The sequence below is a fragment of the Lygodium microphyllum genome, chromosome 20, assembly GCF_053477565.2.
Source record: "Lygodium microphyllum isolate KBCC chromosome 20, Lygodium_microphyllum_v1.1.10, whole genome shotgun sequence".
NCBI classification, from domain to species: domain Eukaryota; kingdom Viridiplantae; phylum Streptophyta; class Polypodiopsida; order Schizaeales; family Lygodiaceae; genus Lygodium; species Lygodium microphyllum.
In genome coordinates, this window is record NC_141154.1 from 17,018,151 (window position 1) to 17,034,551 (window position 16,401).

A 16,401-nucleotide genomic window follows, 5' to 3' on the forward strand; every position below is an offset into this window, starting at 1 on the left:
TACGGCATAAGTCAACATGCACTAACTCTAGCGGAGCCTTTGTTCTATTCTTGCTTTCTTGTGGAAATGCTTCTCTTTGTTGCTTACCCATCATATAAGCTTTACATAGTTCCTTCATTTCAAGTGTTATTGATAGGTGAGCAACAATACATTGCTTATGTATCTCCTTTAGCATTGCAAATCCATTGTGGCCAAATTTTTCGTACAGTTAACTTAAGCCCAATTTAGTGGTGGCTATAAGAGGACTTAGCTCATACAGATTGTTTCATTTTTCCCCTTTGCCAGTAACTTTACCATCAATATCGAGAATTTTTGCATCTATCTTGGTGAATCTCACTTCAGTTGGTAACAAATCTCTTAATTTTTGGAATATACAACACATTTGAATGCTTTTTGAGTTCGCCATTTGTAGTGGCAAAGGAAATAGTATTTATGCCCTCATTTAAGCATTTCTCATTGTTCCTAACCATTATAGTGATGGATTCTTGTAGAGTTTGCATAGAACTATAGAGACCTTTTTTATTGGTGAAGTGATGGAAGACACTGTTGTTCAATATCCATGAGTCAATGGTAGATGCTTCTTATGCTGAGAAACACACTTTCTCAAAGGTCACCATGTATATCTCTAGCTCTGCTTTAGTTGTATTGCTTGTCTTCTTTCCTTTACTTTTTACGATACCATTCTTTTCATCCATCTTCTTAATATGGAAATCTACAAATGCTTGTCTTTTCTTCTTACAATAGAAGCACTCTCCTTGAAACCTTTTCTTATTTTCTCACCATTCTTTTTTTTTGTCAGTATTAGTTTTAGTAGAGAAACCACCTTTGCAGTTTGTGTTGGTGGAGAAGGTAGCATCTCCATTGTTGTCTCCTTGTTCTTTAAGTTGCAACTCCTTCGCTATTATAATGTATAAAGTTCCTCGAATGTCAAAGCTTGAGGTTTCACTTGAGCGTTGGGAAGAATTTCTAGTCCATCAAACTTTGAAGACACCTTTGAGCTAGCTCCTTACTAGTTTGTCATATCTCAGCATTAGCCATTTGGTTGTGTAGGTTCTTGATCCGAGTGATAAATGCTTTTGTTGTCTCTCCTTCAATGAACTTCTTTGTTGCTACTTGATTCTCTAGGTTTTGAATCCTTATTTGACTATGCTTTTTGTATTGATTCTTCAGTACATTCAAGATTGTTGATGCCTTGGTTGCATGCTAAATCAAGGTCAACTATTAGAATAACTTGTAACTAAGGCACATAGTGCATTTGCATTTCTTCGTTTCCAAGCCCATAGAAGATCAACATTTGGAGAAATCCTTATACTTGAATTTGATGGGTCGGGGGTAGGTTGTGGTTCTGGGTCAATCCCTAAGACTATTTCTAGGAGCTCATAAGAATCAAGGATAGTTGTAGCTTTAAACTTTCACAAAGTGTAAGTTGTACCATCTAAGTTAATTTTGCTGAAAGTTAGTGAACTAATCCTTAGTGTTTGAATTGTTGGTACAACAACATTGCTACTTGATGCTCTAAAGTCTCTTGTGGATGTCGACATTGCTCTTTTTTGCTATTGAATTCCTTTCCTCTCACATACTTTGCAATTCTTAGTCCCTTGGGCTATGATACCATATAAATATTATAGGGTGCAAATAGAAGTGGATGTAACAATAAAAGTATATCAAACTATTGTAAAAGACTGTGCAATAAGAAATAATAAAAAATAGAAACACTGTAAAAGAAGAACATTGCACAAAGAACTTAAAAAAAAAGAGATGCTTGGAAATTGAAATCCATATTCCAAAGCATAAGACAATATAGAAACAATAGTGAGTCACTGATTATGTGGGCATTGACACCACTTTCTCTCTCTACCAGCATGTGCTATCGAAGTAAGTTGAGTGATACAATCTGAATGACAAGAGCAGGGAGGGTGCAATCTATAAATAGGCCCTTAGTATGATTAGATTGGTTGGCAATGTGGAAAAAGTTGGCCAATATGAAATGTGCCGGTTAGCTATACAATAATAGCCGAAAATAGGCGACTACGTCAACACCTAGAAGAAATGTGTCCAACCCATTGGGACTGTCACTAGAATGAGAAATGAACTTAATTATTTAATTAAAATTCATAAGATTTTTATTTACAATAAACTTTAATTTTAGTAATTCTAGCTCTTGGCATGGTGACCATTGCATAAGCAGTGAAGGACTTGGCATTGGGCATGTAGTGGACAAGTGTACATGCTATGTGGTACAAGAGCAAGGCAAAAGTAACGAGGTACAATGTGACTTTCATTAAATTGAAAGTTTACACATTAGAATTAAGTTGTATTGTTTTGTCTAGTAAGCAACTCCCTTAGGATACTTGAGTTATAAAGCTTGCCTTGAGCTTAAGTTTGGTCAAGTGAGTAGCTTATTTATGAGTAATGACTAATTAGCTCTTAATAAAAAACAAGATATGATTAAGGAATAGCTGGTTACTCATTTGGAAAGCTTATCTTGGCCATTTGGGGCTCCTTGTTTCTAATTTGAGTAGCCCAAGTTTTAGAGAGAGTCATTCTAATCTTCTTTGCTGTAGAAATTATAGGTTTTAGCCATGGAATATGAGTTCACAGCATGGAGGGAGTGTGGTAAGCAACCAATCTTCTCTGCTTGGTATGGGGAATTCATCGTTAGCTTTGTAACTTCTATTTACAGCAAGTTGTGCTGCTGTTTTTGAACCAAATATAAGAAAAACAGATTACTATAGTACTATGGGATTCTTCTTTGAGATCTGAAGCCAAGTGCACTTCTTGGGCAACTTTGTTGCAAAGAAGGCAACGTTCTCATGGTTTCATCGTGAGAAGTCTCTTTGGTTATGAGAGGAGCAATGTGGCATTACATGGGAACTATGCATGACGGTTGTCTAACCGAATACTTCGTGAAATTGGGTTCAAATACATGTTGTAATTTTTAGGGTTTAGGAAGCTAAAGTCTTTATTCATATTTTTGAACACTCTACAGTTGGTTGGAGGCCAACATAGAATGTGACAAGGTTATCGTGCATCTGTGGATCATTTGTGTTGTAAGAAATTGTTGAAATACATCATTTGTATCCAAATTTTAGCATATACTAGTAATCTAAAGAATTATTGAAAGGGACACTAAGATCTGGAGCGAACAAGTGTCATATGTGGTGTAGGAGTTGTCTAGCTTCAATTGTGTATGGATTTTTCTTGTTGAGTTTATTGTTAAGTTGAATTAAGTGTTTGCTCCAATGTGGTCTATCACCCCTTGGGATTTTGAATGCCAATTTTAGGGAGACACACACACACACACACACACACGAATTGACTAATTTGCTAAGAATAGAATCTAAGCAAGGAATAGAGAGTGCATAACAAATAAGAGAAGAACATAAATTTCTTTGATTCCAAACAAATAGATACAAAGATGGATCAATCCATCCGTACGCATCCATTGTGAAGCTTAGGTGATGATCTGGATAAATGATAAGTGAAGAGCTTAAGGTTAGTTGGAGAAACTCTGATCAGCGAATGATAGATGTCACTTGAATGACAAATGAACTTAATGATTTTATTAAAATTTATAGATAATTTTAATTAAAATGAACTTTAATTTTGGTACCCCTAGCTGTTGGTACGTTGACCATTGTATATGTGAATGACAAATGAACTTAATGATTTTATTAAAATTTATAGATATTTTTAATTAAAATGAACTTTAATTTTGGTACCCCTAGCTCTTGGTAGTTGACCATTGTATATGTAGTGAAGAATTTGACACGAAGCATGGAGTGGACAAGTGTGTAGGCTATGTGCTACAAGAGAAAGGCAAAAGGAAGATGGTGCAATGTGAGACTTTCATTCAATTGCAAGTTTGCTCTTTAGAATTGAGTTACATTGAAAGTTTCGCCCAACAAGCAGCTCACTTAGGGCACTTAAGTTATTAATGAGGTCCTCAACTTATGTTTAGTCTAGTGAGTAGCTCACTTATGGTTAATGATCAAGTCATTATATAGCCCTTAATAAAAAATATGATTTGATTAAGGAGTAGTTGGTTATTCATTTGGAAACTTGATCTTGGCTATTTGGAGCTCTCTTTCTCTCTCATTTTGAAGCAGACCAAGTTTGGAGAGCTGTAGCAACAAAAGGTGATGGATGCTTGCTGATTTTTTGCAAGGAATAGCAAGAGGAGAGTGTTTTACAGCCATCTTAAGGTGCTGGACAGTCGGGAATCAATCTCTTTCTTCTGCTTTCTCTCTGTCGGGTTGTGCAAGCTTTGTTTTACAACAGATTAGAATTAGGATTTTCTATTTACAGCAGATCAATGGCTAGGGTTTGCAAAAAGTAGTAATTTTGGGTGTGGAATTGCTTGCTAAAGACATTCTAACCAAAACCTCCAATTTCCCCCTTGTTTTGGGTTACCAAATCATTGAATAATTGGGGCAGACATTAGGGAGAATGTATTCAGACATGGAGATATGATTTTCCAACCACTAAAAGCATTAAATTCAGCATCCAATCTTAAGGAAATTGCATGCCAAAGATTAGGGTTTATGGACAGCAAGTTTATGGGTTTGAATTACTTCAATTTGACAGTGAATTGAATGTGCATTGGTTAGGGTAAACTCCAAGATTGTTGGACAATTAGGGATGGGGCCTCGTTCGATGAATCGGATTGGTCTAGGAGTAAGATTTGTGTGAATTCCCGATAGATCTTTGATTGCAATGTAGCAGCAGGGTGAAATATCATGGATGCATTTCTCAATTTCATGTTGGTCAACATTGGAGTAATTGTAGCTTTGTATGCTTGAAGATATACTAGTTTGAGTGATTGTAGCTATGTATGCTTGAAAAGACACTAGTTTGAGTGTATAATTGAGATAAATTCAAAGCTTGTTGGTCAAGGTTAGTGAGAGCAATTGAGAACATAGCAATCAGAGTGAATATGGTCTTCTTTGAGTCATTTATTGTCTTTGCTGAATTGAATAGTGTGTGCGCTATAAGTTTATGTTCATTGCTCTATAGGTCAAATCTATAGACCGGTTCCAATAGATAGATGATCATGGTCTTGAATAGATCTCCCTTTCATAGCTTGTGAAGGTGGTGGGTCAATTTGTTTGACATATCATGTTAGAACCTTTGCTAGTCGGCCATGAAATACTTCTAATTCTAAACCTGAAACCTTGAGCCCTTGTAGCCCCAAAAACTCTCAGCCTTAAAAAGCCTAGAATCTAAATCATAAATCCTAAACCCTAAATCGCAAAATAGGGTCCCTGATGGCTTCCACACCTTGTAACTTGATGCAGTATGCCTCGAGTTGCTACCAACTTAACTATATCTATCGAATGCAAAGGATAGACTCACAAAGGTTACCTTTTGCCACCTTGTTACATAGACCTCATATGATACATAGGTCAGGACTTCAGGCTTACACAAGGCTTCTCCTCATAATGGCGGACTTACAACTTTGAGTAACATGGATTATTGGTGGAACCTTATGAGGGAGGGGCATTGAGTATATCTAACATGGTTGGGATGATTGTAGCAAGTTGATGAGGTAACATGCTGGCAACAAGTAGTGGCACTTCAAAGCGTGGCTAGTAGCACCAAAAAATAGGGCAGTAGCTTTGGCTAGTCGGGTGGCACCTTAGTTGATTGAGCAACAACTTCTGGTGGTGGTTGATGAGGCTTGGGTGGTTTGATGGCATCAAGTTGACGAGATGGCATTCTAGTAGCAAGTGGTGGCACCTCCAAAGTGTAGGCACATCACCAAAAAGCAAGGCAATAACTTTGGTTGGTTGGACGGCACCTTAATTGATCGAGTGGCAACTTTTGGTGGTGGTTGATGATTGTAGATAAGTAGATAGAGTGATAATGGCAGCAACTGAGTGATAAAGGGATGAAGAGTGGTGTGTGTACTGAGTCCCTTTTTATAGGACGTGTTGGAGCCAACGAAAGTCTAGAGTGTCATTTAAAAAAGAAAAAATGCATTTTTGGAGTTGTTCAACGAGCAAGAGAAGTGCCAAAAAGAAAGATAATTTCAAAGGAAATTTTTGGTAGCTCAACAACACTTACCTTGAATAGATATTTCCAAGCCCCATCAGATATGCTTTACAAGGTTTTGTAGAGGAGGTGGGTATTTCTCTCATAGCACCATGGTGGGATTAGGATGCGAAAAATTATAATGAAGTGTTCCTGGTAGCGTCGATGTTGACTAGGCATACCATATGCTGTATGGAATAGAAATTCAATCGATGAAGATATAAGTGAACAACATCCTCCATGCAATGTTGATGGCGTAGAAATTTAATCATTGAAGATATTATCCTCAAATATAACATGGCATGTGAAGTTTGAATGAGAGAAAAATAAATAAAAGTTCATTTTTCTAGTAAGGCGATAATGTCTTTTTTTTCTTCTTCTTCTTTGTGTTGTTGTTGGCTTTAAATTTTTTGAGCTATGGAGCATGGGATGAGTTCATGCAAGATGCCTATTGCAAATGTGGATGGTCGAATGATGGTGCCTCAGTATAGAGAATGAGGCATCAGATCCATTGTTAGACAAGGGCATCTCCAAGCACCTCCTTACTATAGATAGGGCATTGACAACCAATCCTCGTGGTATATTTGAAGGAGATTATATGATGTAGTTTTTGGCTCTATAAGATATCCTTATTTTTTGAGGTGGTTGGCTCATAGGAGTTTGATGGTGGGGTCTTGGCTATGCTGTGGTAGGTTTTTGGTTTGTTCTTGGGGGGTGCTCCAGGGAGGGAAAGTGCAAGATGAGTATATGGGAATTGGTCAAACAAGTGGTCTTGTAACGAGAATCTTGTCATGAGCTGAAGATTAGAGGGTTGTTGCACCTTTGATGCCCTATTTTGGGAATTCCATCATCAACATGGTGTCCACTAGGAATCTTGACAAGATGGATGCTTGCCAAAGACCCGAGTATTTCATGAGAGGATCCTCATGGAGAATGGCTAAGCCGCTTTGCTTGGCATGGCTCCATGGTCCATGCTTGTGTCCTCTATCTCGTGGTATAAACTTTGTCCCTCCTCTTTGCAATGTCAATAGCCCCGGGTGGAGTAGAAAAGTCCTTAGAATCTAGAGAGTCAGTCAAAGTCACATCCTTCAATCCCTTTTTGCTTTGAAGGGGGCAATCCTGTCCCCGTTTTGAGTACCAAGGACATGTGCAACTATAATCTCTATATTCCCAGAAGTTATAGAGTGGGAATAAGCAATGACTGGCTATAGCATTCGCTTTGAGGGACTTTGTTCGTAGGTGGAGGTGGATGTAGAGGTACATGTGTAGGTATGTTGAGTGTAGTTGCTTGAGGAAGCTAGAGTTGTCTCAGGCTTGGGAGGGCATGGGCTAAGGTGCTAGGATAGGTGTTACTTCCTGTCAAGTGGCTGGCCTAAGGTCTCTAATGTCTCTTCATTCAAACATTGTCATTTTGCCCATCTCTCTTGCCCTTGTCCACCTTGACATTGCTCTTGCCTCTCTCTCTATCTCCTCTTTTGTCTAGCAACACATCTCCTTTCTTTCTCTCTCTTCTTCAATTGTGGGGCTGGGTCTACGTCACCCCATTTTTAAAGTAAGCACCAGGTATTACCAAGCTTGGTGTATTGTGTAATCCATACCTATTACCCTTGACCCACTTGTAAAAGAAGGCTATTAAGGTTGAAGAACATCTAGCGAGTTGGTGGCATGTGCTGCCTTGGACTGCTTTGAAGTGCTGAATTGATCTTCAAGCAGCCTTTCCCTAGGGCATTACTTTCATATGTCTGGAACTTGTCTTTAAAAGGTTGTGCTGGTGGTTGGTCACCCACCAATTTGCACGCAAGAGATGATGTCTTTGTGACCACTACTCCATCCTTGATTTTGTGCTCTGCATCAAGGTTAGGCTTGATAGCCAAAAAGCTTCGGCTATGGAAATGATGGGGGCTGCATTGGTGTCCCTAGAGAAGGGCCGTGACTGACTACTGTCTGGCAAATCAAGTTGTTTCTGAGTCTTGCTGAGCTTGTACCTTTGTCTTTTTTTCCTGGGGGAAAAAAGGGGAGGGGGTGTGCAAAGGGTAGGAGCAAAAATGATCAAGGAGAGGGTAGGAGGTGCTAAGGTTGGGAGGAGTTGGAATGCATGTGGGCTGCAGAAGGGATGGGAGGGAAGGCAGGAATCTGCAAGTCGTCAGGTGTGTAAGGCTTGGAAGAGCTGGGAGAAGGTGCAAGGTTGCTGGCATGTGAGGCTGGGAAAAGTGGGCAGTGGGAAGCTGCAGTTGCAAGAGCTGGGAGGCTGGATGTAGGATGCAGCTAGTGGTGTGAGGCTGGAAGGTGCCGGGAAGTGGCAGCTGTGGTCAGCCAGCAGAGCTGTAAGCTCGATGCAGCACCCGTCCATTGATCTGGTTTTAGAATGTACCTGCTTCGCATTACTCTTATTCTAGCTTGACAGGGTTTTGTCTGTTTGTAGACCAATTTCCTAAGCTCTAGACTTTTGCACTTTACCTAGATTGACATACAAGGTCTTAACCTAGAATGGTGTAGGTGTTACTCACGTCGAGTCTTCTACATTCACATGGTAAAACTTTACAAGGCTTTTGACTTCCCTTCATATTAGAGAAATAATGTTGAACTCCCAGTCCTCCAAATTGGTTACAAGGGGTCTGGTGACCTCTAGTCTTAACCACTGTGTGTGTATCTAGTGTGCCTGATCTAACTAAACCTTTTAAGACACTTAGTATGCATTCATCAATGAGTCTCTTTTGAGTTTGTTCCCTTTTTAAAAATTTTCTCTACTTTGTTTTAAAACGTGCACACCAAGTAGCCTAAGTTGTAGAGCATTTAACTGCTATACTGCTTCCGTGTGGTGCTGTTATTTAACACATTTGCAGAGCAGTCCTTTTCTCCAGCAAATGATGCCTTATTCTGTCAAGCTTGGGGCCTCTGAAGAACCAATAGCTATGGCTACAAACTATTCCAAGAGACCTTAGTTTGTCAATGTTGGAGCCTCCTAGATGCTAGACTCTAGACCATTCCAATGAGCATACACCTGAGCAATCAGTATACCATTCAAATATTTTACTGTTGAGGTGGGGTATATTTTGCACGATGAGATTGTGAAATATGAGAACTGTTTTATATTTTGACACTGACATTTTGTTATGATCCTTAGCATAGTAAACCTGTCTATGAGTTCCAAGCTGATCTCCTCTTTTTCACCTATTATCAGACTTTAGTATTGTGCTGCTGTGAAAAATGGAAAACTGAACTGTGTTTGGATGGCCCTGGTGCACTTCACAATTTGATATTATCTCTTTGGCTTTGTCAGGTGCAGGGGCTGGAGCTGGTGAAGGAGCCTATGGTTCACTATCTGAAGCTGCATTTGCTGCACAGCAGTGCCTCTTAGCTGCTTTAAGAGCAGATCCAAAGGCAGACCATATATGGGCAAACCTTGCTGCAGCATATGCCATCTCTAAGGATTTTAATAATGCATCCAAATGTCTGGAACAGGTCAGCATTTGGCTTACATGTTGTAATCCACTCAGATATGCCCTATGCCCCTCTGCATAAGTATGGCTTCATGGGAAGTGTGAATGAGAGAGAGAGAGAGAGAGAGAGAGAGAGAGAGAGAGAGAGAGGAACAAAGAACAACAAGAATTTATTTGATGGAAAGGTAGTTACAATACTTTCGTGGGATATCTCACCATGGAACAGAAAAGCTAGAACAGCTATAAGTCTTTCCAGAGAGCAGTTTCCAGTGGATCAGAGTTTGCACAGAGTGGTGCAGGCCAAAGTCAGTCTGTGAGAGTACACTAAGGGAGGGGTTGCTTTCGAGATGAGCACTTGCTTTATGGATTCTTTGACATGACAGGAGTTATGAATGGCCCGTCACACAGGAAGAGAACTTGCAGTGTATGGATGCAACCAGCATACTGGAGAGCCTGGTAGACCTCATCCTGATGAACAACCTACAAGTTCATGATGAAAGCCATTAGCTTCAGGCTTTATCGTCGTGTTCTGTACTTATCCATACCTCTCAAACTGGTGATCCGTGTTTGTTAACATCTGAAATATTCTGGGAGTGTATGGCTTTAGCTCAGCTGAGGCTTGAGGTTCTTGAAGTGCTATTTGATTTGAGGTGTTCTATGACAGGTGGCTTGAACAAGAGTGCCCTCTAAAGAGTGAGTGGTTGTACTATGCAACTAGTTGAACAGTCAAGCATAAGGCATAGCTGACACTCTAATCCGTAGAATGTTGGCATGATAGGCTGTGAAATCACTTCCTGAACAAAGTGAGAATATTTCTTTGGAAGATTGTTCAAGAACAGTGTGACTTGTTTATTAGGGGATTTAGGAGCCCTATGGTGGAGAACTCAACGATTCACCTGTTAGAATTTGCCAATTCCTTGGGTAGTGTCCAATGTTTTAGTCTTTAGTTTTTTTTCAGTTCTTAGTGTCAACACAACTAAAGTTATAAGTTGTGTCACCACTCTTGTAGTGACTGGGAGAGCAAGGATCGAGACAGTCAGTGGCTATTAGCAGTAGAGAGAGAAGAGACAGACAGTGAGAGTGAGCACGATCTTTTTGGGTATAATAACGAGTGTACCACTTTAGGTTTATATATATATATGAAAGTACAAGTGCTAAGGGTGTGTTCACACCAGAGCACATTTAAAAGGCACGGGGGCCTTTATTCCCAACAACCTCCCACCTAAAGGCAATGTTCCTTAAGAGGAGAAAATAATCAACTGAGTCTAGGTATGTACAAAACTGAAATACGTATATCTATCCAACTCCCATCATGTGTCGGCAATGAGCAAACCGCACTGTTGGAAGACCCTTCGTGAGAAGGTTTGCAGGATTATCATCTATATGCACTTTGACAAGCTCAATGCTCTTGCCGTCAAGTACATCTCTAATGAAGTGGTACTTCACTTGTATGTGCTTTCTCTTTGCATGAAAGATGGGATTCCGTGCTAGCATGATAGCACTCTGACTATCACAATGGAGAATAGGTAACTCTGTAATGCCAAGCTCTCCCACTAGATGTGAAAGCCATAAAGCCTCCTTGCATGCTGCAGTGGTAGCCACATACTTTGTCTCTGTAGTAGACAATGCAACACATTTTTGTAGCCTAGAGATCCAAGAGACTTCTTCTCCTGTGAAGGTAAACACATACCCAGAAGTGGACTTTTTGCAATTTGCATTACCAGCATAGTTTGCATCCATAAAGCCAACGATAGATGCCTTCTGCTTTTCAAAGCAGATGCACAACTCCTTTGTGCCTTTAAGGTATCTCATAATACCTTTCATTGCTACTCAATGCTTTTTGCCAGGGTTTGCCATGTATCTGCTAACCACTCCCATTGCAAAGGCAATGTCAGGACGTGTAGCAACCATAGCATACATCAAATTGCCAACAATTGAAGCATATGGTATTTTGGCCATTTCAGCCGTCTCATCATTAGATATAGGGTTGTTCTCTACATTGAGTTTCACATATGGGGGCAATGGAATCCCAATTGTTTTTCTCCCCTCCATATTGAAACACTGCAAAACCTTGGAGATATACTCCTGCCGAGATAGATAGAGTAATCCTTTCGACCCATCTCTGAGTATTCGCATGCCAAGAATGTGATTTGCATCACCAAGATCCTTCATGTCAAAGCTGCCATGAAGACTTTGCTTCAGTGAGTCCAAGGCATGAGTATCCCTGCCAGAATCAGCATGTCATCAACATACAGAACCAAGATAATCAAGCTGCCATCTGCTGCCTTCTTGGTGTACAAGCAATGATCCACTTGACTTCTATGGAAACCTTGAGACTGCATGAATGTATCAAACTTCTGATACCATTCTCTTGGTGCTTGTTTCAGCCCATACAAACTCCTTTTGAGTTTACATACCATCTTTTCTTTCCCTTTTTCAACAAACCATTTAGGCTGTTACATATATATGTTTTCATGCAGATCACCATGTAAGAATGCAATCTTTACATCCATCTGTATGAGCTCCATATCTTCAGCTGTAACCAAGCCCAAAATGGTTCTCAAGGTAGTCATCTTGACTACAGGAGAGAAGATCTCATCGAAGTTAATTCCATGTTCCTGCTTGTACCCCTTTGCAACCAATCTTGCTTTGTACTTTGGTAAGGAACTAGAAGTAACCTTTATCTTGTAAACCCATTTGCATGGAAGTGTTTTTTGCCCCTTAGGCAACTGCACCAAGACCCAAGTGCCATTTTTCTCAAGAGATTCCATCTCTGACAACCCCGTTTTTTAACATTTCTTGCTGTCCTGTCTGTCCATTGCTTCCTTGAAGCAAGATGGTTCACCATAGTCTGTCATGACATAATCAGCCACATTGTTTGTACTAGGAATGAATCTATCAGGCCGTCTAGTAACCCTAGAAGATCTCCTAACCTAATAATCATTGTTTGCTGGATGTTAAGCATTTTCAGCTTGCTGTCCTGGCATTTCAGCCTGTAAATCAGCATTAACAGCTTGTTGTCCTGGCTGTTCCTACACATGTAGTGGCTCATTATCATGGGCAATAGTTGGCTGATCATTTTTAGCATTATTTTCTACATTTACAGGTTCCTTTACAGCAGGTATTTGCTGCTGTACAATGGGCACATTTTGCTGTCCAAAAGGTATTTCTTCTCGGAATACAACTCTACGGATCTCCTCAGTCTTTTCGGACTGTTTATGCATGTGATCTTCCCAGAAGATAACATCATTGTTGAGTACTACTTTCCTTTTCTGGGGATCCCATAAATACCTTATTTCACCCTCGTCACCATATCCTAGGAAAATGCATTTACAGGACTTTGGCTCAAGTTTGATGCGTTTTTATTTACGAATGTGCACAAAAGCCTCATAGCCAAACACTTTCAGGTGAGTATATGGTGGCTTGCTCGACCACACTTCTTGGGGAACTCCCCCTCCCCCCCTTCCAAAGACCTGTTTGGTGATCGATTAATCAAGTGTACGGCTGTCATAATAGCCTCTGCCCAAAAACCATGGGGTAATGCAGCGTGAGACAGCATTATACGGACCTTATTCTGTATGGTTCGATTCATACGCTGTGCAACTCCATTTTGGGGCGGATTATGAGGGGCAGTGAACTCCCTCTTGATCCCTTTGCTGTCACAAAATGCCTGAAAGGCTTTGGACACATATTCCCCAACATTCTCAGAGCGAAGATACTTGAGTGTCTTATCAGTCTGATTTTCAACCAATGACAAGAATTTTTTAAATTTGTCAAGCACTTCATCCTTGCAATGAATAGGTAAACCCATACCTTTCGTGTAGCATCATCGACAAAGGTGACAAAATATTTCTTTTTCCCTAAAGATAATCGTGGCATCTGAGATACATCGGAATGTACTAACTCTAGAGGAGAAGATTTGAGCGAAATAGACTTTTTATGAGACGTCGGTGTATGTTTATCATAAACACAATGATCACAATGCTCAAAATCAGCATAACGAAGATAGGGCAAGTAACCCAAACGAGAAAGCACTTTCATTCTAGTTTGACTCATATGTTTCAACGGGCCATGCCACAAAGAAACACTTGGCTGCTCGGTAACGGCAACAACATGGTCACGCACACTAGATACATGGAGAGGATACAAGGTATCACTTTTACAACCTCTGGCAATCACTCTAGATCCGTTTTACAGATCTTTCATTTTCCATCACCAAAGGTGGTATGAAATCCATCATCATCTAGCTGCCGTGTGCTAATCAAGCTCTTCTTGAGCTGAGGTACATGCTGAAGTGTGAAGACATAGAGCCATGCTAAAACTGCAATTGCACACTGCCAAGACTTGCAATGTCACCTTGTATAGGCAGAGCATCACTCACAATGAGGGGTGACATGAAAGGAAGCAACTGAATCGAGAATCCAGGTATGCATGTCATCATCTGTATCTGCAATTAAAGCATGTGCACCAAAGTGTGAAGAGACAAAGAGTACGTCATTTCCACTGTCATTGTCATGAGTGACTACATTCACCTCTTCAATTTTGACACTGCTCTTCTTAGGTTATTCCTCTTTCTTCTCTTCCTTGCTATTATTTGTGTTCTTATCCTTTCCTTTCTCTTTTTTCCATTTGTAGTAGTCACGTTTAAAGTGACCTTTCTTGCTACAATGATGACATTTAACATCTTTGCCATGTGATTCATTGCGTCCCATGCTATCAGATTTGCCTTTGTGTTGTGATCTGACCCTAGTATGCAAAGCACTAGAAGACTTACTAGATGCATTGTTCTGCCGATTCATTTTTTCCATGAGTAGAGCACTCTCTACATTGGCATACAAAAGAATCCCATAATAATTGCTCGTAGCAGTCCTGAATGTATCCCAATTCTATGGAAGAGTGCAAAGCAAGAATGTAGCCTTCAATTCTTCATCAATCAAGAACTTCAAGGCAAACAGCTGGCTGAAAATGTAGTTAAACTCACTCAAGTGAGTAGACATTGCTATACCCTCTTTCATACACAAATCCATAAGCTTTTTCAGCCAATACACTTTGCTTGCAGCACTCTTTTGTGCATACAGTTCCTCTAGTCGAGTCCAAATAGCATATGCAGAATCCAAACCTTCAATGTTAAATAGCAAGGCATCATAAATCAATAGCGCAATGGTTACGCGTGCAAGCTCATTTAACTCATCCCAATCATCCTGTTCCATATGTGCGGGTTTTTCCCCTGTGTCTTAATTGGCTTTGCCTGCTTCTTTTGCAACAGGATATTGTAGCATTGTCTTTGCCAAACTGCAAAGTTATGTGCTCCTTCAAGCTTCTTTATGTGCACGAGATTAGTACTGTCACTGTTGCCAGCCATGATTTTCAGCCCAAATGTGACAAAAAAATTCAGCAAATGCAGGCCCAAACTGTCACACAAGTGATCAAGGTACAAACAAGTACCAACCAGCAATAAATGATCACGTAGAAGCAAAAATTTCAAATCTGTAAGTAAATTTTCAAAAGCACCAAACCATGTGCTACAACATTCCACAACTGATTGTAGCTCTTCCAAGGGCAAATGCATCACATGACATGAGAAGTCCCAAATGTTAGCTGCAATTTCTGTTGTACATGTACCCACGGGTATAAAATTTGACATGCACGATCAAAAGCCCCAAAATTTTTGTGCTCAAAGCATTAACCATATATCTAAACTGTCTCTAACATGCATAGAATATGCCAATTTTGCCAAAATAGAGCAATTTCAGCAAAACCCCCAGATTTCACTGACCAATCTATCCCAATTGCATTAATACATGTTCTTGAAAGCATAAAACGGGCAAAATTGGTAAAATTTCACAAAATTTCAATGTTGAGAAATTTCACTCAAATGAGCAAAATTTCAATAATTTTGGCGAAATCCCCAATTGAAATGCGCACAATGTTTGCAATTTCTGACACGGATGCCTCAATTTTGCATTAACAATACTTAGTCCAGAGACGCCCCAAATTTTTGGGCTTAGATTGCACGAAAACTGGAAGCTGTGCCTCCATGTGTGAAGCCTCGGTAGGGGAAGAGGAATTTCAAAAAAGTTTTGAAGGAAAAAACATGGATGACGGGTCCAATCTGTCGCGCGCTTGTCAGTTGCCACACTGCCATGCTGGTCGTCTCCTAGTCGTGTGCACCTTCTGGCACTTGGTCGCGGCTGTTGCCTGTTACACCTACTGCTGCTCACTGCTGCCCGCTAGTCCACGCTGGATCAGTCGCTTGGTCCACATTGGACTTGCTGTGATCTTGCCTGATTGTCACTATTGTCTGTGACCGTTTCCACTTTGCTGTCTACCGACGGATACACATCCAGCAGTTGTACACGGGGTTGCCTTTTACCTCGGGAAGCGTGCACTCTGTGCTTTGGTACCGGTTTGTAGTGATTGGGAGCGCGAGGATCGAGATAGTCAGTGGCTGTTAGCAGCAGAGAGAGAGACAAAGAGTGAGAGTGAGCACGATCTTTTGGGGTACAATAACGAGTGTACCACTTTAGGTTTTTAGATATATATATATATATATATATATATATATATATATATATATATATATATATATATATATATATATATATATATATATATATATATATATATATATATGAAAGTACAAGTGCTAAGGGTGCGTTCACTCCCGAGCACATTTAAAAGGCACGAAGGTCTTTATTCTCAACAACTCTTAGAGTTAGAGTCAGTTAACTCCAGTAAAGTTAGAGTTAGGTCTATCTTAGACCTGTCTTGTACCTTTCATTCTCATTCTTTCAGTTCAACAAGTACACTCTACTCTTTTGCTTTAGCACAGTTTCATTGTCTCTCTTTCCTCTCTGCCATAGCTAGCTATCATTTTCCAACATTTGGTATTAGAGCAAGGTTCTATGCGTGGTTTCAGTTCAGCCAC

The 16,401-nt window shown here is 40.1% G+C and overlaps 1 protein-coding gene across 3 annotated transcripts in view; it reads left to right on the plus strand.

Moving 5' to 3' along the window:
* LOC148018704 (tetratricopeptide repeat (TPR)-containing protein) overlaps window positions 1-16,401 on the plus strand; it is a 109,409-nt gene that overhangs the window by 69,063 nt on the left and 23,945 nt on the right. For all 3 annotated transcript variants that reach the window (XM_087660981.1, XM_087660980.1, XM_087660979.1), the window contains exon 9: window positions 9,314-9,495. In XM_087660981.1, the coding sequence (XP_087517107.1) occupies window positions 9,314-9,495 (182 nt within the window). The remainder of the gene's footprint in view (window positions 1-9,313; window positions 9,496-16,401) is intronic.